Source organism: Oryx dammah, unplaced genomic scaffold, assembly GCF_014754425.2.
Source record: "Oryx dammah isolate SB20612 unplaced genomic scaffold, SCBI_Odam_1.1 HiC_scaffold_15, whole genome shotgun sequence".
Classification (NCBI taxonomy): domain Eukaryota; kingdom Metazoa; phylum Chordata; class Mammalia; order Artiodactyla; family Bovidae; genus Oryx; species Oryx dammah.
The window spans coordinates 31,147,054-31,174,084 of NW_024070199.1; the positions used below are offsets into that span (position 1 = coordinate 31,147,054).

At 35.5% G+C, this 27,031-nt stretch overlaps 1 protein-coding gene across 3 annotated transcripts in view; it reads right to left on the reverse strand.

The window, feature by feature from the left end:
- Window positions 1-17,882, reverse strand: part of ARHGAP32 (Rho GTPase activating protein 32) — a 128,616-nt gene extending 110,734 nt beyond the window's left edge. For 2 of the 3 annotated variants that reach the window (XM_040255662.1, XM_040255663.1), the window contains exons 1-2: window positions 17,196-17,882; window positions 7,339-7,447 (exon numbers count right to left, since the gene is read on the reverse strand). In XM_040255662.1, coding sequence (XP_040111596.1) covers window positions 7,339-7,447; window positions 17,196-17,431 — 345 coding nt within the window. In that variant the 5' untranslated portion in view covers window positions 17,432-17,882. Of the gene's footprint in view, window positions 1-7,338; window positions 7,727-17,195 lie in introns of those variants that run through there. The other variant, XM_040255660.1, reaches the window with a different exon arrangement.
- Window positions 17,883-27,031: the final 9,149 nt, after the last annotated feature.

Consider the following 27,031-nt stretch of genomic DNA (forward strand, 5'->3'; position numbering starts at 1 on the left):
AATATAATTTGATACTGAAAACTTGAAAAAATAAGAATTGGCAATGTTTTATCCTGTCTGTTTCTATGCTCCCTAACCCAGAACACACACAAACAAACATCCACCCACACACAATCACACACATACACAGAGGAGTATTACTCATCCATAAATTTAAGAATGAAATCCTGCCATTTCAACAACATGAAGGAACTTTGTCCTCAAAGTGCTAAGTGAAATAAGTCAAAGACAAATACTCTCTTATATGTGGAATCAAAATAACAAAACAAATAAACACAATGAAGCAGAGGTAGATTCATAGATAGCACATACTGGTAGTCACCAGAGGAGAGGAGGGTGGCAGCGTGCAGGACACAAGTGAAGTGGATGAAGAGGTACAAACTTCCAGCTATAAAACCAAGTCAGTCATGAGGATGTAATAGACAGCATGGCTGACTACAGTTAGGGACTCTGTATGGTGACAGGTGTTAACCAGATTTATCCTGGTGTTCATTTTATAATGTATAAAGATATCAAATCACTGTGTTGAACACCTGAAGCCAACAGAATACTGTAAATCAACTATACATCAATTAAGACAAAGTAGGCAATAGAAAGGGGAAAAGCCCAAGGGTATTATAGTCTAAGAAAAGTAAACAAATAATCTCACTTTTGTTTAAAAAAAAAAAGAAAGAAAAGAGAGAAATGGGGAAAAAAAAGGAAAAGAAAAGTGAAAGAATTCATTTTAATATCTGAGAAAGGATATAAAGAAGTAGGAAAATTCAGGATATTTTTCAAGGAGAAACAAATAGCTCAATCTGTCCAGAGAATGACAATTTCATTCATTCAAAAATTATTTACTTATAATTTACTATGCCGGTCACAGATGCTAAAACAGTAAACAACAGTGATAAAGTCCTCATACTCAAGGGGCTTACACCCTAACGAAAAAGAAAGGTAATAATCATAAATACTCAGTATTTACAAGTACCACAGAGAAAATTCAAACAGTGTTAAGACAGAGAGGAGGACAGGGCTGGGACTTCACTGGAGGTTTAAGTAAAGGCAGCCTGAAGTGTGACATGTGAAGAGGGTCTGAAGGTAGAGCACAGGCAAGCTGGGCAGACCCTGCAGGGAGAGCACTTCCCAGTTGCAGCAAATACAAATGCAAGGCCCGGAAGCAGGGGCACGCTCGGCGTATTTGAGGAAAAGCAAGGAGGACAGTGTGACTGGAGCAAAATGATCAAGGTCCTGCTTTTAAGAAGAATGAAATGAAGCCATGTATAACAAATGCAAGGTTCTGAACTTGGGGGGACTGGAATAAAGTCAGCGTTATTAACGTAACCTGTAAAGTTAAAAAGAAGCAACTCACTTCAGGGAGAGGAAAGATGGGATTTCGTGAAAATCTGTAGTTCGTGGTTCCTACAGGACCTTCTAGTGGGAAATGAATTCTTACCAGGCTACAGTTACAGACGTGGCAGTCATCTGTACAAAGACAACAGTGAACCTGCAGGAACAGCAAAGACCTGGCAAGAAATTGACACACAGACAACGCACAGGCACTGTGAACGCCAACTTCAGTGGGAGAGACAGGAAGAAAGTCGACCCTTCAGGAGTGAGTGAGCGTGACTGCAGTTTGCAAGGGGACAGAGTGTGGCTGAGCACAAGCAATGCTCACAACACTGAGCATTAACCTTTTGTCTTCCTTTTTAGTTTTTTTGTATTTTAGAAATTCAGAATTTATAACTGGTTTTAACTTTCCTGACTCTGGTTGTTAGCATGTGTGTGAACATTTTCAACCAAGACCATTGACCTTATTTTATCAATAATAAGTTCATTTGTTACAACATGACCTGCTTTTAGCCCTGAGCCTTGAACACATTCACTTTAAAGTAGAAAAGGAAACTGAAGTGAGAAATTGTTCCTAACAAAAAATGTCAAGAATTAACAGGCTCCATTTTGAGAATTTTGCAATGATCAATACTAAAAATAAAGTGAATGGAAAAACACTGAGAATTTAACTTAAATGACAATTTAAGTTAAAATACTTAAAACTGGTGAAAGATTCTTAGATTCTAGTATTCATTAACTAAATGATTTCACTGTTAAATCTGCAAATAAGTATTTCAATCAGTAATTTAGAAAAATTCTACAGCTTTTTAAGAGATTTCTTTAAAAGTTTTTAAGTTTTAGCTACAAATTTATGGAGTAATAAATAAATCATAAGCCATAAATCACAAAAGGACAGAGGCCTCTTTTAAGGTTTACTATTACTCCTCTTTTGACTTAAAAATGACTATTTACTACAGATCAATCACCACTAAGGTGATTAAATCAGTAATTAAAAGGCTCCCAATCAACAAAAGTCCAGGACCAGGTGGTTTAACCAGTGAATTCTACCAGAGATTGAAAGAAGAATCAATACCAATTCTTGCCAAACTCTTCCAAAATATAAAAGAGGAGGAAATTCTTCCAAACTCATATTAAAAAGTCCAGAGTTACACTGATATCAAAGCAAAACAAGGATGCAACAAGAAAAGAAAATTACAGGCCAGTATCTCTGGTGAACATATACAAAAAGCCTCAACAAAACATTAGCAAAGCAAATTTAACAATACATCAAAAGGATCACACACCCTTGATCAAGTGGGATTTAATCCAGGGATACAAGCCTGACATTAACAAAAAAATAAAGAATAACAAAATCATATGACATCTCAATAGATGGAGAGAAAGCATGTGACAAAATTCAACATCCATTTATGACATTAAAAAAAAAACTCTCAACAAAGCCAAGTACAGAGCAAATATATCTCAACATAATAAAGGCTGTATCTGACACAGCCACAGATACCATCATATTCAACAATGAAAAGATAAAAACTTTTCCCCTAAGATCAGGAAAAAGACAACAATGCTCATCTTGCCACATCTATTCAACACAGTTGAAAGTCCTAGTCAGAGCAATTAGGCAAGGAAAAGAAACAAAAAGCACACAAACTAGAAAGTGATGGTTTTACAATCTATTTACAGATGACACGATGTTATTTAAAAAATCCTAAAGACTACACACACACACACACACACACACACACAACTGTTAGAATAAAGTTGGCAAAGCTTCATAATGCAAAAGTCACTATACAAAAATCAGTTCCATTTCTATAAGCTTACAGTGAACTAACAGAGAAATTAAAACAATTTCATTTACAACTGAGATTCAAAAAATTGAATAAAAAGAATACCCAGGAATTTACTTAACAAAGGAGACAGAAGACATGAACACTGAAAATTGTAAGACATTGGTGAAAAAAAAGTAAAAAAAACACAAACAAAAGAAAGATGTCCATGGATTGGGAGAATTAATATTGCTAAAATGCTTACTCTATTCAAAGCAATCTTTAGATCTACTGCAATCCTTATCAACATTCCAAAGGCATTTTTTCACAAAAATAAAACAAAATAAAAATAAAAGTTTTAAAATTTGTATGGAACCACAAAATACATGGAAGAGTCTAAGCAGCCTTGAGAAAGAAGGACAAAGCTGGAAGCATCATGCTTCCTGATTTCAAACTACATTATAAAGCTACAGTAGTCAAAACAGTATGATATTGACATAAAAATAGACACAAAGATGAATGGAAAAATATAAAAAGCCCAGAAATCAATCCACTTGTATACTGCCAATAAAATACAACAAAGAAGCCAAGAGTACAGAATGGAAAAAGGACAGTGTCTTCACAAATGGTGTCAGGAAAACTGGATAGTCACATGCAAAAGAACAAAACTATCTTATAACACAAACAAAAACTAACTCAAAAGGATTAAAGACTTGAACATAATATGTGAAGCCATTAAACTCCTAAGAAAAGACATAGTAGCAAGCTCCTTGACATCAGTCCTGGAGACGATTTTTTGCATTTGACAACAAAAGCAAAAGCAAGAGAAATAAAAATAAACAAGTGAGACTACATCAGACTAAAAAGCTTCTGCACAGTAAAGGAAACCATCAACCAAATGAAAAGGTAACCTATAAAATGGGAGAAAATTTTTACAAATCATATATCTGTTAAGAGATTAATATTCAAAATATAAAAGAACTCACTTAATAGCAAAAAAAAAAAAAAAGAGAAATCCAATTAGAAAAATGGGCAGAGGTTCTGAACAGACATTTTTCCAGAGAAGACTTACAAACAGCCAACCTGTACATGGAAGGGCACTCAACATCACTAACCATCAGGGAAATGCAAATCAAAACCACAACAGGTTATCACTTCATACCCGTTAGAACAGTTACTATCAAAAAGATAAAGAAACAGGCATCAGCAAGAATGTGGAGAAAAGAGAAAACAGTACCTTTGTGCACTTGTAGTATAAGTACAAACTGATCCAGCCACTTCAGAAAACATTACGGAGGTTCCACAAAAAATGAGAACTGGAACTACCATATAATTCAGCAATTCCATTTCTGGGTATTTATCTTAAGAGAATGAACACCCTAATTTGAAAAAGTATCTGCATCCCTTTATTCATTGCAGAATTCTTCACATTAGCCAAAAAATGGAAGCAACCTAAGTATTCACTCATTGATGAATGGATAAAGAAAATGTGGTATATATACAACAAAGGAATATTATTCAGCCATAAAAAGAAAGAAATCTTACCATTTACAACAACATAAATGGACCTTGAGGGCATTATGCTAAGTGAAATAAGTGAAAAAGAGAAAGACTAATACCATATGATCTCACTTATATGTGGAAGCTTTAAAAATATATAATTAATTTAATTGAACCAAAGTTATAGAGAACAGATTGGTGGCTGTAAAGGTAGGTAAGCAAAATGGATTCAGGTAGTCAAAGAGTCCAAACTTCCAGCTATTTAAATAAGTAAGTCCTGGGATATAAAGTACAGTGTGGTTACTATAGTAATATACAAAATTTACAGTATCGTGTATTTCAAAGTTGCTAAAAGAGTAAATCTTAAAAGTACTCAACCAGAAAAAAAACCTGCAGCTATGTATTGGTAATGGATGTTAACTAGACTCATGGTGAACATTTCACAATATACACATATACAGAAACATTATATTGTATACCTGAAACTAATTCATAATATAGCAATTATATCTCAATTTAAAAATGATCATTTATAAAATTTTTAACAATTCAGAAATCTCTGATTTTCTTTTAGATATACATTAAAAAACTAATATTCTGGCCATACAACACAAATCAATAAAAGTGCAACACTTACACCCTTTTATTTCTAAAGCTACTAAAACATTAAATACATGAAATTGTTTTGGAGAAACATTTATAAGGGTTTCTCTTAATAATAAACTTTATTCTCAACATAATATTTAATACAGACTATTATTGAAAGAGAAAAAGGTTCCCAACTTTCTTTACTCTTACTTCCTCATTAAAATTAGTATAACTTTCTAGAGAAAGTGTAGTAAAATAGCAGTTCAAATCTCATTTATACCCTTTTCATCATTCACTGTACATTTTTTGCAACCTTGCAATGTACTATTTATTCAGTATAATCATTTTTAAAGAAAACACAGAATTATAGCACCTGCCTTCAAGAAGTTTACACATAAAAAAATTAGAGTACCAATGTAAAAATAAAAGATGCTAAAAACATATGATACAAACAGTAATTTCCATAGACAAACCAATGGGAACTCCAGGAAATAGAATTCAGTCACTTTCCATGTATACAGCATATGACATTTTAATACAGAGTAAATGAACCACCACATAACAAATATCACCTTTCTTCCCATTCAATAAACTCAACGTAGATTTACTGCAGGTTATCAAAATAAAGGAGAAGACTGTGAAAGATTTTTACATGGACAAAAGAATTTATTAAATAGCCTTTCAATGGCATGCTGGCACCTCCAGGGATTACTTGATTCAATAGGGAGGTGTGGGGGGCCTGTTTGTTTTGACTAGACTATTTCACATCTATTAGAGTACAAATTTGCAATGTTACATTATGCTAAAAGGAAAATATCAAGAGAAGAAACTAACAATTCTATAAATGCCTTATAAACAACGAATATGCTCAAGTAAAATCATATGCTAATAAACTGAAATATTTCACAATCCCTGAGTGAAAAGAGACAGTTTCAAAAATGAAATATGTAAAATCTTATCACAAACCTGCAATGATAAATGAACATTTGCATTCAATTTGGATAAGAATCACTAAGTTTTAACTTTAATTAAATAAAATTTTATTCTCCACAAAACAAATTTCATTGTTCTTATTGATGGATATGAATTACAAAAAGTTATAAAAGATTAAATGGATAATTCAAACTTCTGTGGAAAAACTACACTGCAAAGGAATTTTCCACCTATTAACAAACAAAAACTGCTTTTCCAGTATCTCAGTGAATGTAAACTCCATTCTTCAGGTTGATCAGTCAAAAAACTTGAAGTCATCCTTGACATCTCTTTATCTCATTCTCTATGTTCATTCATTAGTTTTAAAAAAAAAAAAGTTGATTTTATCTGTGAAACTATTGGTACACCCAGAGTCTAGCCTTTTTTTACATCTACTATCCTGGTTCAAGCTACCATCATTGTCCATCTATTAAAACAATCTTCCAACTGGTCTCCTATCTCCTCCTCCTGTGCCTCCTTCTTTAGCCTACTCACAGCGATGAGAGATTTCCTATAAAATTTTAAGCCAGATCATGTCACTTCTTGGCTAAAAATCCTCCAACGGTTTCCCAGCTTACTCGGCATAAAAAACCAAAGTCCTCATATAATGGATTACAAGAAACCACTTCTCTGATCTCATCTTTCCCCGGTTCAGTTTCGGCCACATCCTACTCGTGTTTCTTCCAACTTGCTTTTTAATTCTATGCCACAGCCTTTAACTTGTTCTTCCACTGTCTAAAATGATCTATTCCCAGGTAAACACACTCCCTCACACCCCTCAGGTGTCTGCTCCAACCTTAACTTCCCTAGAGGCCGTCTTGCCATCCTATATAGCGAGCAACCCTTCTTCACACTATGTTCCGCCACTCTGACCCCACCACTCCGCATTATTTCTTCAATAGCGTGTACCACCACAGGACATACTATACGTTTAATTATTTGCTACCTCTCCTACCTCATTAAAATATTAGCTCCACAAAGGCAGGAAATGTGTGTGATTTATTCACAGCTCTGCCCGAGAGTCTAGAATAGTACCTTGAATAGATTATTTGCTCAACAGGTATTTCCTGAATAAATGAGCAACAGCAAAAAATTCTGTTTCTGTGAGTAATGCTTCCCCTGTTCCTTTTCTTTATGCAAGCAAAATATACATACACACATTTGCATAAAACTGATTTACCATTGCACTAAGTGTTTCCTCCCAGTCAGGCCGCTCTCGAGGGTGAACGTTTCTGTGTAGTTCTGGAACAAAATCATCCTCTTCAGAATGTACTGAGGACTTCATCTTCCTAGAGACCAAAACAAGAAAGACTCTGATAAGAATTCCCATTTCTAAGAAAGCCTTCCAATGACTACAATCCAGAGGATACGTCTAGACCTGGACATTTCCCATCCAAAGGAAAAAGAGACAACAGCACTTTCTTTAAATTGTGGGAACAAGCTTTACCAACTTGCTTTTTCCCTCATTAAAAAACTATTTGATACTGACACACACTCATTTTATACTTTTTGAGATTCTTGTTCATAACAAAAAAAAACTATACTTGATAGTATAAAAGTTCCACAGAGAAGTCTAAGAGACACATTTCTTGAGAAGTGCCCTTAGGGACTGCTTACTCACGAGCATATCTTTTCTTGATCTCTGGAGTAAATCCCAAGAAGCAATACAACTCTGCTTTTCTCTTTGATTCCCCACAGTCTTTGTTTCTATTTCTGGTTTTAGTCTCTTTATGTCTGCTTGTGAAAGAATGTATTTAAATTCTATTGAAGAGAAGAACATCTCTGAGACATACCTGAAGTAGTCAGTTTGGTGTTCTAAGTTGTAAAACTGAAGCTACAAGGTGGCTATGTGTCTGTAAGTGATAAAAGTTAGTATCTGTCATCATAGGGACTAATATACTTTCCTCCCTTCAGAGAATATTAATAAATTAGACTGTAAAGCCCCTTAACATATTAAAGCTCTGTTCCAGCTGGTTTATATGGTCTATTAAGTGTTTACATAAATCTAATATTCCCAGAATTCCCAGAAAATAAACTGAACTTCTAACACTAACAGTGAACTAAACTGAACACTAAACTTCCAATGTTAAACTTCTAACACTGAAAACAGAACGGAGGTCTATTGAAGGCAGAGTTTTGGTGATTTCCAAATGAAAATGCCTGATAAAATTCTTAGTACGTACAATTTTATCATGCAAAAATAAAAAAAAGTATCAATAGGTATATAGCGAAAAATCTTCCTCCCTTCCCTGTCTCCAGTCTGCCCATTAAATTTCCCACTTTATATGTTCTCTTAGACTTTATGAATGTATATATATTCATATATATAATTTTTCATATTAAAGAATATAGCCACAAAAAGCAATGTATAAATATGCTACCCTTTGTGTAAAAAATAGGAGAATAACTTTATTCCTTCATCTCCACCCTCATCTTTACACCTGGGTCTCGCACATTGCAGGCAGATTCTCTACCATGTGAGCCAGCAGGGAAGTCCCCAGAATACTGGAATGGGTAGCCATTCCCTTCTCCAGGGAATCTTCCTGACCCAGGGATCAAACCATGGTCTCCCCATTGCAGGGAGATTATTTACTGTCTGAGTCACCAGGGAAGCCCACGTTGTTCAGTAGCCAAGGTGAGCCCAACTCTTTATAACCTCATGGACTGCAACCCTTTTTACATAAAAAGTATCATGTTTCACAGTGTTGTGTAGTTTTCTAATATTTTCTTAAGGACTTTCCATATCAGTATATAAAGAGCTTCTTTGCTATTTTTACATCTGTGCAATATTCCATTGTGAAATATCATAGATATTCCATAATTTAACTCATCCATTACTAGTGAATTCAATTATTTCCAATCTTTCACTATTACAAACTATACTACAAGTTTATAAGATATCATTTCAAGATATGTTCAGTATATATGAAAGGCAAATACTCAATGATGAAAAAAATTCCTTTTATAAAGTAGCCCATTTTTCTGTTGGATTTTTGGTCTTTTAAAATTCTTTAAAGAGATTAGTTCTTCATTTGTAATAAGAATTCCAAGTATTTTTAACAGGCTGTCATTTGTCCTTGCTTATTTTGTTTTCTATAGTGCAGATGTTTTATATTTTATGTAGCTGAATTTCATAACCCTTTCTGAGTTTTGCATTTTAAGTCATTTCAAAATGCCATCCCTGATCCAAAACTTTTTTTTTTTTTTAATTTCCCATGTTTTCTTTTGAATTTTTCGTGGTTTCATTTAATACATTATACCTTCTTCAATCATTTGGAAATTATCCTTGGTATGAGGCAGGTCTCCAATTTTCCTTATTTTTCACAGCTGCATATTCAGTTTTCCCCCAAAGAATTCATTGAATAGTACATAATGTTCCCGTTGGCTTTGGAGAAGCCATCTTTACCATATCTTCCTATGTATTAGGGTAAATTTCCAGACTTCTCATTTCACCCCCCTATGCCCTCTATTCATACCAGTACCACAAGGTTTTAATCACTGAGACTTTATACCATAACATCTGGTTGCACTAATCCTCTTCCTAGCCTTGCTTTTTTCTTCTCCCCAAAGTTTCTTGACTCAATTACTTAGTCAAGGTCAATTTATTTCAAAACCAATTTACCTGGGTTTTTAAAAAAGCATTCTTATTATCACATTAATTTTATAATAAACATCTTTATGATGTTGACTATTTTGTTATGAACAAGGTATATATCTTTTCTTTTGTTCCAAACTTCTATGTCCTTCAGCAATATTTTAAATTTTCTTCACATAGGTCTTGGAGTTCCTTAGTAAATTTATTTCTGAGCATTTCATCTTTGTTGTTGCTCTTAAAAATGGCACCTTTTCTTCCATTATGTCTTCTAACTGGTTACTGTTGGATATACTGTTAGTAGCCCTGTTTTGCAAATGGGAAAACTGAAATGTATTAACACATCTCAGGCATTCCAGATGTGATGGACCGCTTTCTACTAGAAGATCCCACCTCCCAGCCTGAAGAGGACACTGAAACAAGCAATTCTCACCTCTTGAGACCCACTGGACTGGGTGACAGACACCAAGATTCGGCCTCACTGAATGTTCCCCTCAGAAGCTTTCCCTCAAAAGCCATGGAAAAAACTACCAGTGAACTTCCCATTCAAGACTGCATATATGTTGAGAAATAAAGCTTTCCTTCTCCAAGTCTCTGAAAAGGCAGTAAGCCAAATAAAAGGAAAATAAATCCTTAAAAGATTAACATTGGGTAAGATCAGGAGGCCAGAAATCTTCAACTTCTGGAAGACAAAGAAGCAAATGGGATCACACTGACTGGTAAACCAGTGGAGAATAACAGAGGTTCAAGGAGGCTATACTCCCACTTCTCCCCACAACAAAAGAGGTACTTGCCCCCAAGGAATTAATAAAAACTGGAAAATTACTCTGTAAATAAATTTAACAATCAATTAGAGGGACTAGGGCTATTAACAAGGGTGTGTTCACCTAAGAAAAGAAAGGCAGAAGCTATAGCATCATGGGACCACTGGAGAAAATCTGAAGGGGGGAGAGACAGAGAAGGGCAGTATTGACCTGAGCAGTAAAAAGCTGCAATTCTTTCAGTCAGAACAAACAGAACATGCATCCTTAGAGAACAAAGCTGCAAAGTTAAAACAGAAAAGACAATAACCTAAATTATTATATAAATATTAAGTCAGTGATACATAAGAACAAGAACACGTAAAAATTAGTTCACTCAAACTGAATCTGAAAGACTAAAGAAAAAGATGAAATTAATGGCCTAAAGAACAAGTATAATCAAATCATAAAATCAAAATGTGAAGATAAATCAGTCACCTGATGCTAAGAGCTGACTCATTGGAAAAGACCCTGATGCTGGGAAAGATGGAAGGCAGGAGGAGAAGGGGACAACAGGGGATGAGATGGTTGGATGACATCACCGACTCAATGAACATGAGTTTGAGCAAACTCAGGGAGATGGTGAAGGACAGGGAAGCCTGGCGTGCTTCAGTCCACGGGGTCACAAACAGACATGACTTACCAACTGAAAAACAACAATGACAGATACCTCATGAAAGAAACACTAAGGAGATCAAATACACAATAAATAGATTCCATGAGGAGAAAATTATTACTGATAAAAGAGGTAATAATTAAATTAATAATAAAATTCTAAAAATCTTTCCTAATATAAAGACTTAAATCTATAGACTGAAAGTCACTGAGGTCCCGTTGAAGATTTGATGACAAAATACACATAACTAAGAATAAAAAGAAAATTGTACAAGCATTCAGAAAGAATAAGTTACCTACAAAGGAAAAGAAAAAAATAAATAAAAATAGTAGTGACTATAGGCAAGAAATCAGAGTACATCACTCATAGAACTTATCTGAACAAAAGATTCAAGAAAGTATCAACTAAATAACAAATGGACCAGAACAGACACTTTAAGATGGAATATGATTTAAAAAGAGAGTCAACAATGACACATATAACTAAATCTGACTGAATGGCAAAAAAAAAAAGTAAAATCATTTCAGTAAAATATTGGGCTTGGGGGTGGGGACATAATTTGTTGTATCATCGCTAAGTCATGTCTGACTCTTCGAGACCCCGTGGACTATAGCCCAACAGGTTGCTCTGTCCATGGGATTTCCCAGGCAAGAATACTGGAGTGGGTTGCCCTTCCCTTCTTCAGAGGATCTTCCCTACCCAGGGATTGAACCTGCTTTGCCTGCATTGCGGGAGGAAGGATTCTTTACTACTGAGCCACCAGGTAAGCAGGGGCAAAATGGTGATAAACAAAAGACTCATGGGGGATTACAGGGCTGAGAGAAGTACTCTAAAGACCTTATCTTAAAAGCAAGGGAAACAGGGAAGAAAAGAGAGTGCAAAGATGAGGGCAAACAGCACATGTGAGTGAAAGAAACTGACCTGAAAATATGAGAACGTGGAAAGGAAGCTAATCACTAATGGAAAGTAAAAGTGTAACAGGAGACTTCTAAAATTAACTATCTAGAAAGGCTTTGCTTGTTCTGATTGCAGTCTTCCCAGGTTTGTCACTTTATATATATATTTTAAAAGATATTGACTGTATTATATTTATAAACAGAGCTTTAAGTGTTTCAAGGAATTTTAATTACTGTTTGAACGTGCAATTGACTGTTTAGGGGGGCTTATGGCAGAAAGTGAAGAGGAACTAAAAAGCCTCTTGATGAAAGTGAAAGAGGAGAGCGAAAAAGCTGGCTTAAAGCTCAACATTCAGAAAATGAAGATCATGGCATCTGGTCCCATCACTTCATGGGAAATAGATGGGGAAACAGTGGAAACAGTGTCAGACTTTATTTTGGGGGGCTCCAAAATCACTGCAGATGGTGATTGCAGCCATGAAATTAAAAGACGCTTACTCCTTGGAAGAAAAGTTATGACCAACCTAGATAGCATATACAAAAGCAGAGACATTACTTTGCCGACTAAGGTCCATCTAGTCAAGGCTATGGTTTTTCCTGTGGTCATGTATGGATGTGAGAGTTGGACTGTGAAGAAGGCTGAGCGCCAAAGAATTGATGCTTTTGAACTGTGGTGTTGGAGAAGACTCTTGAGAGTCCCTTGGACTACAAGGAGATCCAACCAGTCCATTCTGAAGGAGATCAGCCCTGGGATTTCTTTGGAAGGAATGATGCTAAAGCTGAAACTCCAGTACTTTGGCCACCTCATGCGAAGAGTTGACTCATTGGAAAAGACTCTAATGCTGGGAGGGATTGGGGGCAGGAGGAGAAGGGGACGACAGAGGATGAGATGGCTGGATGGCATCACTGACTCGATGGATGTGAATCTGAGTGAACTCTGGGAGTTGGTGAGGGACAGGGAGGCCTGGCGTGCTGCGATTCATGGGGTCGCAAAGAGTTGGACACGACTGAGCGGCTGAACTGAACTGAATGCTTAAGCTGAATCCAAAACTTAAGGAGAAATAACGTTAAAAATTTTTCACTTTAAATACACAACTTAATAACCAGGAACTCTGATATAGTTTTATAATTTTCTGTGCTCTCAGGCCCTTCTTGTACATTAAAAAAAAAAAAAAACACCTCATACAGACAGATGTAAGAAAGGCTCACCCTGGATTCCATCCCAAAGAGTTTAATTAGTGAAATACCAAGAAAGTCTTGTACTAGCATGCTTCATGGTTAAGACAGACTCATTTCACACATTAATAAAGACAGCCTAATGGCTAGACTCCAACACTGAACAAAATTTTCTGAGATTAAGCTTTGTTCATATCTGACTCCAATTACCATTAAATTTACTATTTCTGTGACACTGATGAGATGACTTTGAGTGAAAGTTACATTTCATATTGAAAGAATATTTCAGGGAGTAACTATACTCCAGATCACACAACCAAAGTTACAGAGTAATAGAAATATCTTTTTTGTTTTTTTGCAAAATACACCTTTTTTTTTTTTGGTATTGTACATAACAGAATATTAAGGGTGTGATGACTATGAAAAGTCAGAGTTTAAAATAGGTCTGGGTGTGATACTGATATATATATCAATGATAAGCTGTTATTGCTATCTCTCTATCCTGGGATTCCTAAAATAAGAAATTTCTACAGGAGACAAAAGAACAGTAAGCATATTAAAAGCAAAGAACTGTGGGTTTCCAGAGGAATTTAGCCATTTAAATAGCCATCCTAGATCTGAAAGAAGATCTAGATCTGAAAGATCTAGAAGAACTAACATATTCCAAGCCCCTGTTACCTATTTGGACTGCTGCAAAATCTTTTAATTCAAAATCTTCTTTTACCTCATTTCAAATAAGGCAGAGAATGAATAAAGCAAGCAACCAACCAACCAACCAATCAGATGCATGAACCATTTATTATTAGCTTTATGATGCTATAAACCAACACATTTCAAAAAAAAATTAAAATATGTACGCCAAATTATCTAGCTTAACTAGAGTCAGAAGCTTCTCTTCTTAAAAACAACTGTCTTATAATGGAGAGAAAAGTGAAGATCTGACTGAGATCTGTGCATCTGTAGACTCTGATTTTTAAAGGTATACAAGTTCTAAAAATATGGTTTAATTATACACACATATCATCTCTGTAAATGTTTCAAACTCTATGTCATTGTTTGTCATACATACTAGGCTATGTATCTACAATAACGTGATACTAGAGAACACTAATCAAGGTCATATGATAAACCTTTCTGCCCTCAAATGCCAAAAAACTAGACCCTCTCATGACCATGAGTCAGTAATAATCCCCAGGTGTCCTCCAGGTCACATCTTTAAAAGGTCACATCACTGCATGCGCTATTCTACTTTCATGTTGGCTGCATAACTGATACATCACCAGTGCTCAAAAATCCCTCAGAGAAGGAATTTCAGAACTGAGAACTAAGCTGTAGCTTCTTAAAGGTTGTTATTCACTAGAAAATAACATTTAGCAGCAGATATAAAAAATTTTTTAATAAAACTGAAGTCTTTTACTTTCAACATTAGTTGTTACACTTATCTACACATATGGTTTATGTGGCTGTCTGAGCTACAATTTCCTCATCTGAAAATGGGAAATAACAATACCTACTGGTTAATTGGCTATACCCCAAAACAAAATTTTAAAAAGTTTTTTTTTTTTTTAATATAAGAAAAAAAAAAGAATGAACTTAAAATCTAATTCATAAGTTGTTCGGAGAAAAAGAACAGCACACAATCTTCTGCCCTTTTTCTGAGTGTGTGCATGCATGGAAATTAATTAGACCGTAATCATAACAACAGTTTAGGTAATGCATATCAGCACAGATTTTAAAGAAACAGGTAAAACTTTTCTATATTTTTTAACTATTAAACTGATTTTACAAAAACAACTGTCACAGACAACACTGAGTTCACCATAGCTTCTCTCAAGGTTACAGCCACAACTTCCACTATCCAACCCTCACCTTCGACACCCTCACACATTTTTTTCTGCAAGGCATCTCAGCTGGAACACCAGGGTGAACACCATGCAAGCACTCTGCTGCGCATTTCCTCATGTCTGACTGCTGAATAGTTGAGAAACACTACATGAAACGTGGCCTTGCCTTGATCTCTGTCACCCTTATAAATAAAATAAGATCAAATCTCAAAGACATACTTGGTTTGGGAGAGTCATTATGACAGTCAGATATGAAATAATATTGTCAACAGGACAAATGCCCTACAGTGTCATGGTTTCCTAAAACAATGCACCATCTAGCTCAGTTTCTCGGGGATGAAAATGTGGTCCCATGGTCCTAAGGAGAAGAAAAACTCAGGCCTACACAGATGAACTGTCGAAAGAAAACCCCAGACAGCCTCCTGTTGCCTCACAAGTAAATGGAGGATCTTGGAACCAAGTCCATCACAACAAGGACCAGGCTGTCTCCTCCTTTGACAAACAGGCTGAAATAACTTCCACGACTTTAACATGAGGCCAAACAGTTCTCACACAATACCTTATTCCCACTGACTGTTCATGACACACGGATCATATTTAAAACTATGGAATATGTGATATGAAACATCAGCACACCCTGGGAGAGAAGTAGCTTAAGCCAGTAAGAGAGGCTAAAATAAAAACTATAGAGAGAATGAGAAAGTTGACGCAAAAAAGACTTTCACATGCTAATAAGATGTTCATTTTCATATTTTCATACTTTGAATACCGTGAATTATTCTTTAAAATTTAAAACATATTTCCTATTCATTTTAACCCACACTAAATTTGTTAATCAGTGGTTATCAAGAGTTCCTAACATTCAATGTGATGTATGTGAAGTGTTAGTCATCGTTCAGTCATGTCTGACTTTGGCAACCTCATGGACTGTAGCCCACCAGGCTCCTCTGTCCATGGAATTCTCCAGCCTGTAATACTGAAGTGGGTAGCCATTCCCTTCTCCAGAGGATCTACCCAAGGTCAAAACCCAGGTCTCCTGCATTACAGGCAAATTCTTTACAGAATGAGCCACCAGGGAAACCCCAATATTCAATCTCATCTGTCATTTAACCTAGACTTTAAAAGGAAAATCTGTCAATAAAGAAATCCTTTGAGAAAGGAAAAACTCTTTTTCGAATACTAAAGACAAGATCTGATGAAAATAATGATCCAGTCTCCTACCCAACTACCCATAGATAAAATTGTAAAAGGTGTTTTAATTGCCCATGTGGGTGGCAGTGATAATATGTAGTATAAACTTCTTCGAGGTTTTTATTTTAGTATCTCCAAAAGAATTAATTTGTTAACACCTGTTGAAAAAGAGAAGCCAGAATAAGGCCTCCTAAAATTTGTAACAGCACAACAAAATTAATACACAAATGGTACTGTGTGTACAAGAAGGGTGAGACCTCTTTCTTCACTAATGCACTGAACCTGGAGAGCTGCTTAATCATGTGGCCTTCCCAAATACTTCACTGATGAAGAAACAATTAAGAGATCAAACCAAGAGAGATTTGCTGGGGCAGGTGGGAGGAGGAGAGCTATAAGGTGGGTGAAATATAAGGTCAGAGGCTTTGATCCATGAAATAAGTAATCGGTGGACATAATCAAAATGTTTCATACACATGAATAAGGAACAAAAGCAGCCACACACACACCCGGGAACATATTCCAAGAAAAAAGAGAAAGAAAAATCTCTTAGATTCAGATCCAAGTCACTTCTGTTAGGTACAAATCAGATACAGGAAGGGGTAATAGTTCATTATGAGTCTCTACCTGAAATTCCTGAAATGCTACTACAAAACCTGTCTAACACCTTCTCTTCCTGGTGTTCTAACAAGTCATTTAAAATGCCTTTTACAAGCTCTGGGCAAGCTGTGGAATGAAGAATGCTATATACACAACTAGAAACCCATCCTCTTCAGCTCCAAATCTTCCCCCAGAGAAAAGAAATCTTACTGAAAAGAGGTTAAAACAAAGAGGATGGGAGGGTTGGGGAGCACAGATGAGGGAGGCGGGGAGAGGGACAAAGGTGAGACAGAGAGAAAGAACGGACTGTGAACTCCGTATTTACCTGAAATGCTCTTCCCCTTCTCCCTCTTCACTGCCAGTCACCTGGGTTATAACTTCCGAATCCAACCAGAACACGCTGTCATCTCCCGATGCGCTACTCTCACTTTCGGTCTCCATCGTGTATTTTAGAAGTTCAAACCTCAAGGCATGGGCAAAAGCACAGCAGTGTCCAGGCTGTTCAGCTCTACTGATGTACACACAGGTATGCGGCTGGGGCGCCAGTAATAACGTGATCATGCGGGGCCACAGGCTGTTACGTGCAAGGTTAATTACAGCTGAGGCAAACACAGGAAGTCCCACGAAGCACCCTCAATGTGTCAGAATGCTACACCTGGGACACCGGACCCCTCCCACTGCTTTAGGCTGCGTGACCTACATAACCAAACACACAACCCAAATGAAGATGAGTTTTCACCAATTCCTATTCTTTTAATAATTATTTCTCTCTTCTCAAGCTTTCTAGCTATTAAGTTGACTTTTCTTACCTATATCCTTTTTTTACCTCAGACTTTATTTTTTAATTTTTATTAGATATAGCAGACCTGAAAAGCACTGTGAACCAATTCAACATAATTAAAATTTATACAATTTTCACACAACAGTAGGATACAAATTCTATTCACATTCCCCTTAAATTGAAGTACAGCTAATTTACAATGTCATGTTAGTTTCAGTTGTATAGCACAGTGATTCGGTTATACATATGTGTGTGAGTGCATGTGTCTGTGTATTCTTTTTCAAACTCTTTTCCCTTACAGGCTATTACAAAATTATTGAGAATAGTTCCCTTTGCTATACACTAGGTGTTTGTTGGTTATCTATTTTATATAGTAGGGTGTATATGTTAATCTCAACCTCCTAATTTATCCCTCCCCCTGTTTTTCTCCTTTGGTAACTATAAATTTGTTTTCTAAGTCTGTGGGTCTACTTCAATTTTGTAAATAAGTCCATTTGTATTTCTTTTCTTAGATATAAGCAATATCATATGACATTTGTCTCTGTCTGACTTCCTTCACTCAGTATGATCATCTCTAGGTCCATCCATGTCGCTGCGAATGGCATTACTCCTTTTAACTTAAGCTGAGTAATATTCCATTATATACAGGTACCACATCTTCTTTATCCATTCATCAGTCAATGGACATTCAGATTGCTTCCATGTCTTGGCCATTGTAAATAGTGCTATGAGCATTGCGGTGCATGTATCTTTTTTAATTACAGTTTTCTCCAGATGTATGCCCAGAGTGGCGCTACAGGATGATATGGAAACTCTACTTGTAGTCTTTTAAGGAACTTCCATACTGTTCTCCATAATAGCTGTACCAATTTACAATCCCACCAACTGGGAGGAGGATTCCGTTTTCTCCACACCCTCTCCAGCATTTATTATTTGTAGACTTTTTGATGATGGCCATTTTGACCAGAGTAAAGTGATACCTACCTCATCATACTTTTGATTTGCATTTCTCTAACAATTAATTAGTGATGTCAGGCCATTTTTTCACATGGCCATCTACATGTCTTCTTTGCAGAAATGTCTAGTTAGGTCTTCTGGCCATTTTTGATTGGGTTCTGTTTTTTTTTTTAATATGAGCTACTTGTGTATTTTATAAACTAATCCCTTGTCAGTTGCATCATTTGCAAATATTTTCTCCCATTCTGTAGGCTGTCTTTTCATTTTGTTTATGATTTCCTCCATAAGAGGAGGAAACAAGAATATCAGAGACGTATAGGTTTCCTCCATAAAGGAGATAAGAACATACAAAGGAGAAAAGACAGTCTCTTCAATAAGTAGTGCTGGTAAAACATTCTCTAACATGGTGTACAAAAATAAGCTCAAAATGGATTAAGGACCTAAATGTAAGACTGGACACTATAAAACCTTTAGAAGAAAACATAGAACACTTTCTGATATCTTTTTAAATTCACCTCCTAGAGTAATGGAAACAAAACAAACAAAAAAAAAATGTGACCTAATTAAACTTCTAAATTTAATTTAGATTCTAAATTTAATTAATTTATTTAATTGATTAATTTAATTGATTTAATTATTTAATTTATTTAATAAATTTAATTCTAAATTAAAGTTCTCTTCTCTTCTCAATATACAGAGAAGATAAGCAAGGTCTAGGGACTTGCCCATCTTCATGCCTTCTAATATTACACCCATCTTTCCTTCCCCTCAATAATAACTGCCATATACACCTTTGCTCAGGTATCCAAAGTGGGACACAACAGCCTGGCCTGTCCATGGCTTTTTAAAGGAAAAAAAAAACGTAAGTATCATAAATTAAAAGATGCTGTCAATTACAGAAATAGAAGCATGCAACATTTTTACACATAACTCAAAACGCAGACGCACATAGGAGCAGTAAAATGACTCGCTGGGGAATGAGTGAAAAGTACAGCATCTCCAAAACCAGCAACAGCACAACTGTTACTTAAAAAACAGCCATGCTGGTACCAACCACCCAGGTATGGGTGTCTGCCTTTTACTGACAAGCCTGGTTTTACACTAAATCTGACCATATAAAACTTTAAAAGGCATCTACTGGGATACCCTTGACTTTTCATATTTGAAAATACAGGAAATGAACCATCCAGCTGACTTTGTTTATAAGGTAACTTTCCTTTCCACAAAACTACAATTTATATATGTGTTACTATTTTAATTTTGTTGCTCCAAAAACTATATAGTTTTAATCTACTGACCACGTTGGTGATTCCAAAGAGATAGTGAGGAGACGGAATTAAATTTAACCCTTTCCTCATTTCATCCACTGAAATAAATTCCCAATGGATCAAAGATTTAAATGTAAAGATAAAACCATAAAAGAAAATCATGGGAAATCTTTTGATCACTTCACTGTGAGGAAGTCCTTTCTAAATATAACTTTAAGAAGTCTTGAAACCACGAAAGACTGATACATTTTACTACATACAAATTTAAAAATCTTCCCTAACCAAAATAAAGTCTTTAATTACTGAATAAAGTCAAATGTAATTAATTAAGTAAAAATATTTGGAACCTATCACAATGGGTTAATTTCATATATATATATATATATATGGTGCCTATAAATCTTTAAAATCCAACAACCCAAAAGATAAGCAAAAAGTATAAACAGAATAATAACAGAAAGACATGAAAGAATCATAAAAACATAATAAAACTTACTTACTTCACTCAATGAAAAAGAAAAAAAAACACAATAAGATGCCTTTTTAATCTATCAGGCAAAGATTTTTTAAAGTTTTAACAACCTGTTTGGAAGATGTGGGAAAATGAATATACACTGTTGGTGGGAATATATACTGGTATAACCTCTGCGCAGGGCAATCTGGCAAAAAATCATGTGGTTTCATAGATCCTATATATCTTTCCTTCTAATCATTTATTTAACTCTTTCACTCTCATGGTTCATTTACCTCCCTTCCTCAAGCACTTTCAAACATGAAAAAGTACACTATAAGCGGCATTTGCACACAGAACATCATGGGCAGTCTGGCTAATGTGAAGCATCGGGAAGTTTCCTCTTCCAGTCCTGCTGTAACATCAGATTCCACCCCGCATCCCCGCTGCAGGTAGAGCCTCCTTCCTCTCCTCCCAAGCTGACTTACGCACCAGGCAGTTGTTCAAGACTTGTTCTCACAGTTCTGACTGGGCTATCAGAAGCTTTAAAAAAAAAAATGTGCTTAAATTCAGAATCAACATGTGGTCGTTCTTCTTTGTTCTCTTCTTTGGTAGCTTAGAAATATCTAGCAAAAATCAAAGGTAGAGGCAGGAAAGAAACCAAGCAGAGTGGGACCCGTGGCCACCAGAGGTTGAGAGGGCCATTCTTACAGCCCATAGCGGGGATTTAACCCTTTTTCCTGATCGGTTTAAAATCTGACCAGATTCCACTCCTACCACAAACTTTTCAGAGCATAAGTTCCTGACCTAAATTCCAAAAGGCCCTATCAGTAGTTTAAGAACCATCTGATTCTTCATCTTCTACTGACCAACAGGCAAAGAAGTTGAGGGAAAGAGAAGCTCCCAATTCCTACAGGAAGAGGAAAAGCATTCTTAGCAACAGTTTAAGAATCCCAAAGTAGAATGCTTTTTTTTTTTTTAAGAGAAAAACAATTTAAAGATATAAAGCCATTAAAATGTAGAATGAATACATAGTAGAAGAATGGTTGATAATGGATGACATTTGAACATTTTATATGGTACTTTTTACATTAGAGGAAAATCTTCAGTCATTGAAAATATCTTAGAAGGATTCTTGTTTAATTTTTCTAATACAATTCTTTGATACACATGTATACACTACAGTCAGACACACACTTCACATTTAGAATACATAATTTTCTGAAGAGCCATGTGGTGTATCTATTGTAGAGTCATAGCTGTGAAGCATTCTGTGGACAAGCTTTGTCTACTTGGCTAGAAAATGGAACATTTCATGTTAGAGAAGATTTTACTTAGTAGAAACATGTATTTAGAGAGAGCACTAACTCTGAACTGTTCAAAAGAACTAAATGAAATTTCCAAACAAAATGGCTACCTGAATATGTCATCACAAAAATACATTCATGAAAAAAAAAGAGTTTCATTTCAAAAAGCTGATTATAAAACCTAGGGGGGGAAAAACAGTTTTCAATAGAATTGGAAATATTTTGAAGTCAGACTGAGATTCAAATCTCAACCATGCTGTTTACAAATCGTGTGGTTTGAGGCAAGTAACTTAAATTGAGACTCAGTTTGGTGATCTCTAAAAGAGTAATAACAACCCTGCAAGGTTAATGTAGGTATTAGAAATAATGCATGTAATACAATTATCATATTGTTCAGTTCATAAGACCTGGCCCAGAAATGAGAGCCATCATTTTCATCATCGTCACTGAAGCCATAAAATGTTTTCGTCATTGTGATTATACAAACACTGAAGAGTAAGATATCCCAATCTGTAAACGTTTGGCTTAACTCTGTAATTTTTACCATTATTTAAAAAAGAGTAGTAATTTAATAAGTAAAAGGAAACCAAACTCAATTAAATTAAGAGGTTGTTTTCTAATTACCTGAATCCCTTTTCTGAATGTGAAGAATGCAAAATAAAAAATCAGAACTAAAAGCTTATGTGTTAAAAAGTAAGTGCATATAAAATTAGATCTTAAGTCAATTCAGCATGATAGTTTCAATCTTCTTAATAAGTGATATTAGGTGGAAATTTCACAAGTATATGAATAAGTTCTCTCAAAACTCAAGTGAAATGGTCTATCGTTTTAAATTAAGTTCTACATCTTTATCCAAATAAGCAAAGATTAAAGGCATACTTTCTGGTATTCAGGTTTTAAATATATACATATATAAAACGTTCATTATAAATGTAGAAAATTACTTTCAATAAATATAATCTCAGGCTATGTTTTCACTGAATCACTACCTACCATCAATTATTACACATTCTAGAATCATCTCATATAAATAATATTGGTTGAAGAAAAATACTTCAACTGGACTCCTCCAATGCAATTTTTAACCACTGTATTTGTTTGGAATCAGTAACTACAAAAAAAAATTTTTTAATGTGATTCCACTATAAGAAAAATTATATTTTCAATACACACACATATAGAAAAAAAGCTTGGCAATCTACACAACAGAAGACTGTGGGCAATTCTTACTTTCATCTTTAAATTTATCCACAATGTTTAATTTTTAATATAAAAATGTATTAGGTATTTCAGTTTTTAGTTTTAAATAAATTAACTTCATGAATTAAAAGATCTACTCTAATTTCTTCTCTTGAATAGCTGAAGGCTAAGTTTCCATCTCAACATACCATAGATATCAATGAATATAATGAAAAGATATAATGATAAAAATGATATTTTATGCTGTCTCAAGCAGTATTTGCAAAATAATAAAGCTGTCTTTAAGTGTTGAGTCACAATCTTCATGTTATATCACTATGCCTTTGCTGTGATAAGCAGAAACTGAACTAACTTGATGTTAGCTGAAACTCCAATACTTTGGCCACCTGATGTGAAGAGCTCACTCATTTGAAAAGACCCTGATTCTGGGAAAGATTGAGGGCAGGAGGAGAAGGGGACGACAGAGGATGAGATGGTTGGATGGCATCACCAATTCAATGGATGTGGGTTTGGGTGGACTCCGGGAGTTGGTGATGGACAGGGAGGCCTGGTGTGCTGCTGTTCATGCGGTCACAAAGAGTCGGACACGACTGAGCAACTGAACTGAACTGCACTGATGTTTACTTGGTGAATTGATACACAATTCATTAAGCTACCATTTCACTATTACAAGTAGCACTGAAGTGAACACAAAGCAACTGAAAACAGTACTGATTTTGAGTCTATGGTTTCCATTTTAGAAACAATGTTGGATTTTTTTTTTTAATTTAATGAAGACCAGATAACTCAAATTCCTTTGGTGCCACTTATTACCTGTATGAATATGGGCAATTTACTTAAGATCTCTGAAGCTCAATTTCCTCATCCGAACAGAATAAACATGCCCAATCATACTGCAATCAAAGTGATCAGATGAAACAGTATATAAAAGTACCCATGGAACACAACATTTGTAAATAAAAGATGCTCTAAAAATGGAAGGTATAATTTAAAATGTTTCATGAATCGAGATTTAGGATCTAGAAGAAAATGCTAAACTCCTTAGGAGAGGAAACAAAATTTTCATAAGGGCTTCTTTAAAATTACTAAAATATTGTTATCTCACTTGAAGAAATATCACTAATACTCAGTCAATGCACAAACCTTTTTTTTTAACACGGTTTGTCTGAATTGGGAAGTTCACACATGATATTTTAGCTAATACTTTAGTTAATAATCTTGAGATTTAAGGATTTCCTCTCTTCCTTTGTTGTTACGTATCTGTTGAAGAAATAAGGTCCTGTATGATCTCTAGCATTCCAGGCCTTGCTGATTCTATCTCTCCCAGTAGTGTTGTTCTACCGGTTCCTTGAGCTCTTATTTCCTTTACAGGCATTAATTCCTAAAGGCTATATTGACTGCTTTAGTCTCATGTTTTCTGCCTTATCTACCAGCCTTCTAAAATAAACAGTAATCAAATAAACAGCAAAGTTGTAAAATGATAGAAAATGCTAAGACAAGAGTAAGCTAAGTGCCACAGATAATATAGCCTTGCATGACGTCACCAGGCATAGTAGGGTAGCTCTCCAAGGTAGAGCACATTAAAAAGCTTCCAGTGCTGTTTAACTTCTAACCTAGAAGGGCTCTTGCAATCTCTGCTATCAACTATGACATTCCACGTCCCTCCTACACAATCTGCCTAGGACAATGGCAATACCTGCACGCATCTGAACAGTCTATGACTAATACCAAGATGTCTGCCACCAATTAGTTCCTACTATTTTAGAAGGCAGCATGAAAGCTGTGTGAACTATATTCTTAAAAGGACAGAAACATTAAAATCACTCCTATCTGAGCATGAAAAAGGAACAACTGATATTCTGGAATAAATTACCAATTATGTGAAAATAGAGGAAATGCAGGACTATCACATTCTAGTATTTTAAGCCTAGTTCACCAGCTCTTAAACAATTGATATTAATTGGTTAGCAGGAATCAAGAGATCAAAGAAATATGTATAAGGCTGCAAAGCTGAAAAAAATATGGACTCATGATAATACAGAGGAATAAACATTAAAAAACCTTCATGAGCTTGGAAATCCAACATGTTAGTATCAAGTAACATAGATTTGCCAAGGAGAACTAGACAATCTCCTCTCTACTTCCTTCCCTCACAAGAAAACACTATTAACTATTTGGCCAGTGTTTCAGAATCTTCAAGTCAAAGAACTATTACAACAGTGAAAGATTCTACAAATAGCAAGCATATCCACAAAGTAACAAGGCATCTTTAAGTGAACAAATGGAAAAGGCAATTCAGGATGCACTGATTTTTCTGCCAGCATCCAATAACATGCCAGTGATTATCACCCATTCTGTCATGTACAAATATAACATACAAGAAGATACCATACCAGCAAAACAAAAATATCACCTTAGATCACTAAAGTGATTTACTATTTTCAAAGCACTCTGACATATTTCAAAGTGAATAACACTTTAGTAAAAGAAACTAAACTAAGTGAAGGGTAGGAATTTTACATTTGAAGTAACAGATTTTATAAAACTATAAACTTCTAAGAAAAAGCACTGAGAATTGAATTCATTATAATATCAATAACTGCATAGTCTAACATAAAATAGCTTAATAATAAACACAGGTGCAACACTGGGAATAAACAAACAAGACACTATGGTCATTTACAGCATTGTTTTCCAAGGAAAAAACTGAGGCTATTTCTGCAAGTGCAGCTTTAAAACAGAGATCCTCAGTCCTTTTCTCTGTCCCAAAACAGTTCAAGGATCTGCACACACTCATTAGGAACAATGACTCATAACCTACTTAGAGATCTGTTTTGATGAACAACCATCTGAAAAGCAAATTATCTTTGAGAGTGTCAAGCTTGTTGAGCATTCAAACCTTAAGGTGAAAATTATTTTAATTAGAACTTAATTTACTTGAAATCAGCAGTGCAAAAAAAAAACTATTTTATAAGAGGGATGGGGAAGGAGGAAGAGCTGGATGAAATGAAGTCTCTGATCACCTAGGGCAATATGAGGGCAAAGAGGAGGAGGGCAAAAAGTAAATGTCTTAACTTCTTAAAGATTAACCTGAAATAGATGAAAATAATCAACCAGAAAAATTGGGGCTATCAGTCAGGGTACTGAGACCCTTCCTCGAAACATTCAGCAAATGACGCCAAAGTGACAGAACGCTCAACTGCATAGACACAGGTTGTAAACTGATACAGGGGTAATTCTTATGCTGTTGTTCACGTTTTTTCTTAGGCTCTTTTCTCGAAATTAAGAACATTCACCTGAATGAGTATCTGCTGCAAATGTCTATAACATGATAGTAAAGAAAAATTTGGCCAGTGGCTACTTACAGCTGAAAAGAGTGAAGGGCCAGAGAAACATTTGTGACAGGAACTGAAAATAAATACTATCAACTTATACAAACTTCAGAGATCCCAGTACTTTCGAAGTTAGAAGCAATCTGAAGGTCTACTCTGAAGTTACCTAGGAAACTTAACTTCAGAAATGCATGTTTCCTTCTTCTATCTTACAACTGGATGGTAAATTTTCATATAGCATCTCAGATTAATTCTAGCCACATGCTGCAATCAAAACATTGTCCCTGAATTATATATGAGGAAACTGACGCTTTCCCCAAAGCCACACAATTTGTAAGTGGTACTAACCTCTTAGGTTCATTGTGAAGGAAAATTCCAAATTATTCCCAGTCCAAGCATTCTTCTTTCTGCTTTCCCATAGCACTTACAGAAAACACTTTCAAAATACTTTTAAAAATACAAAAGAAACAGGCATAAAGAGAGAGAGTGATCTACCTAAGGAACACGAGGGCGGAAGGAGCCTGAACTCATACACTTAACCGCGAGGCCTGCCCCAAAACGGGCACCAAGTATGATCTTCCTGCTCCAACAGGTTTCTGTAACGTGAATTAGTTCACATGAGGTTGGTAAGTAGGGCAATGTGTCACTATGACTCAGACTGTATGTAACAATTTTTCCCACGTATTATGTCTTCAGCCAGGTATGTCCAGTTTAACACCAAGTTCACTACCCGGGGGAGTGTGGTGGCAAAATTCGGGGGTCAACAAACTGTACGCTATGCCCACTCTGGCTGCTGCGCTGCTGGTTCACTTTGGCCCCGGCCGGTGTTCTGGGCCTTTTGCACAGCGCTTCCTCCATTTGATGC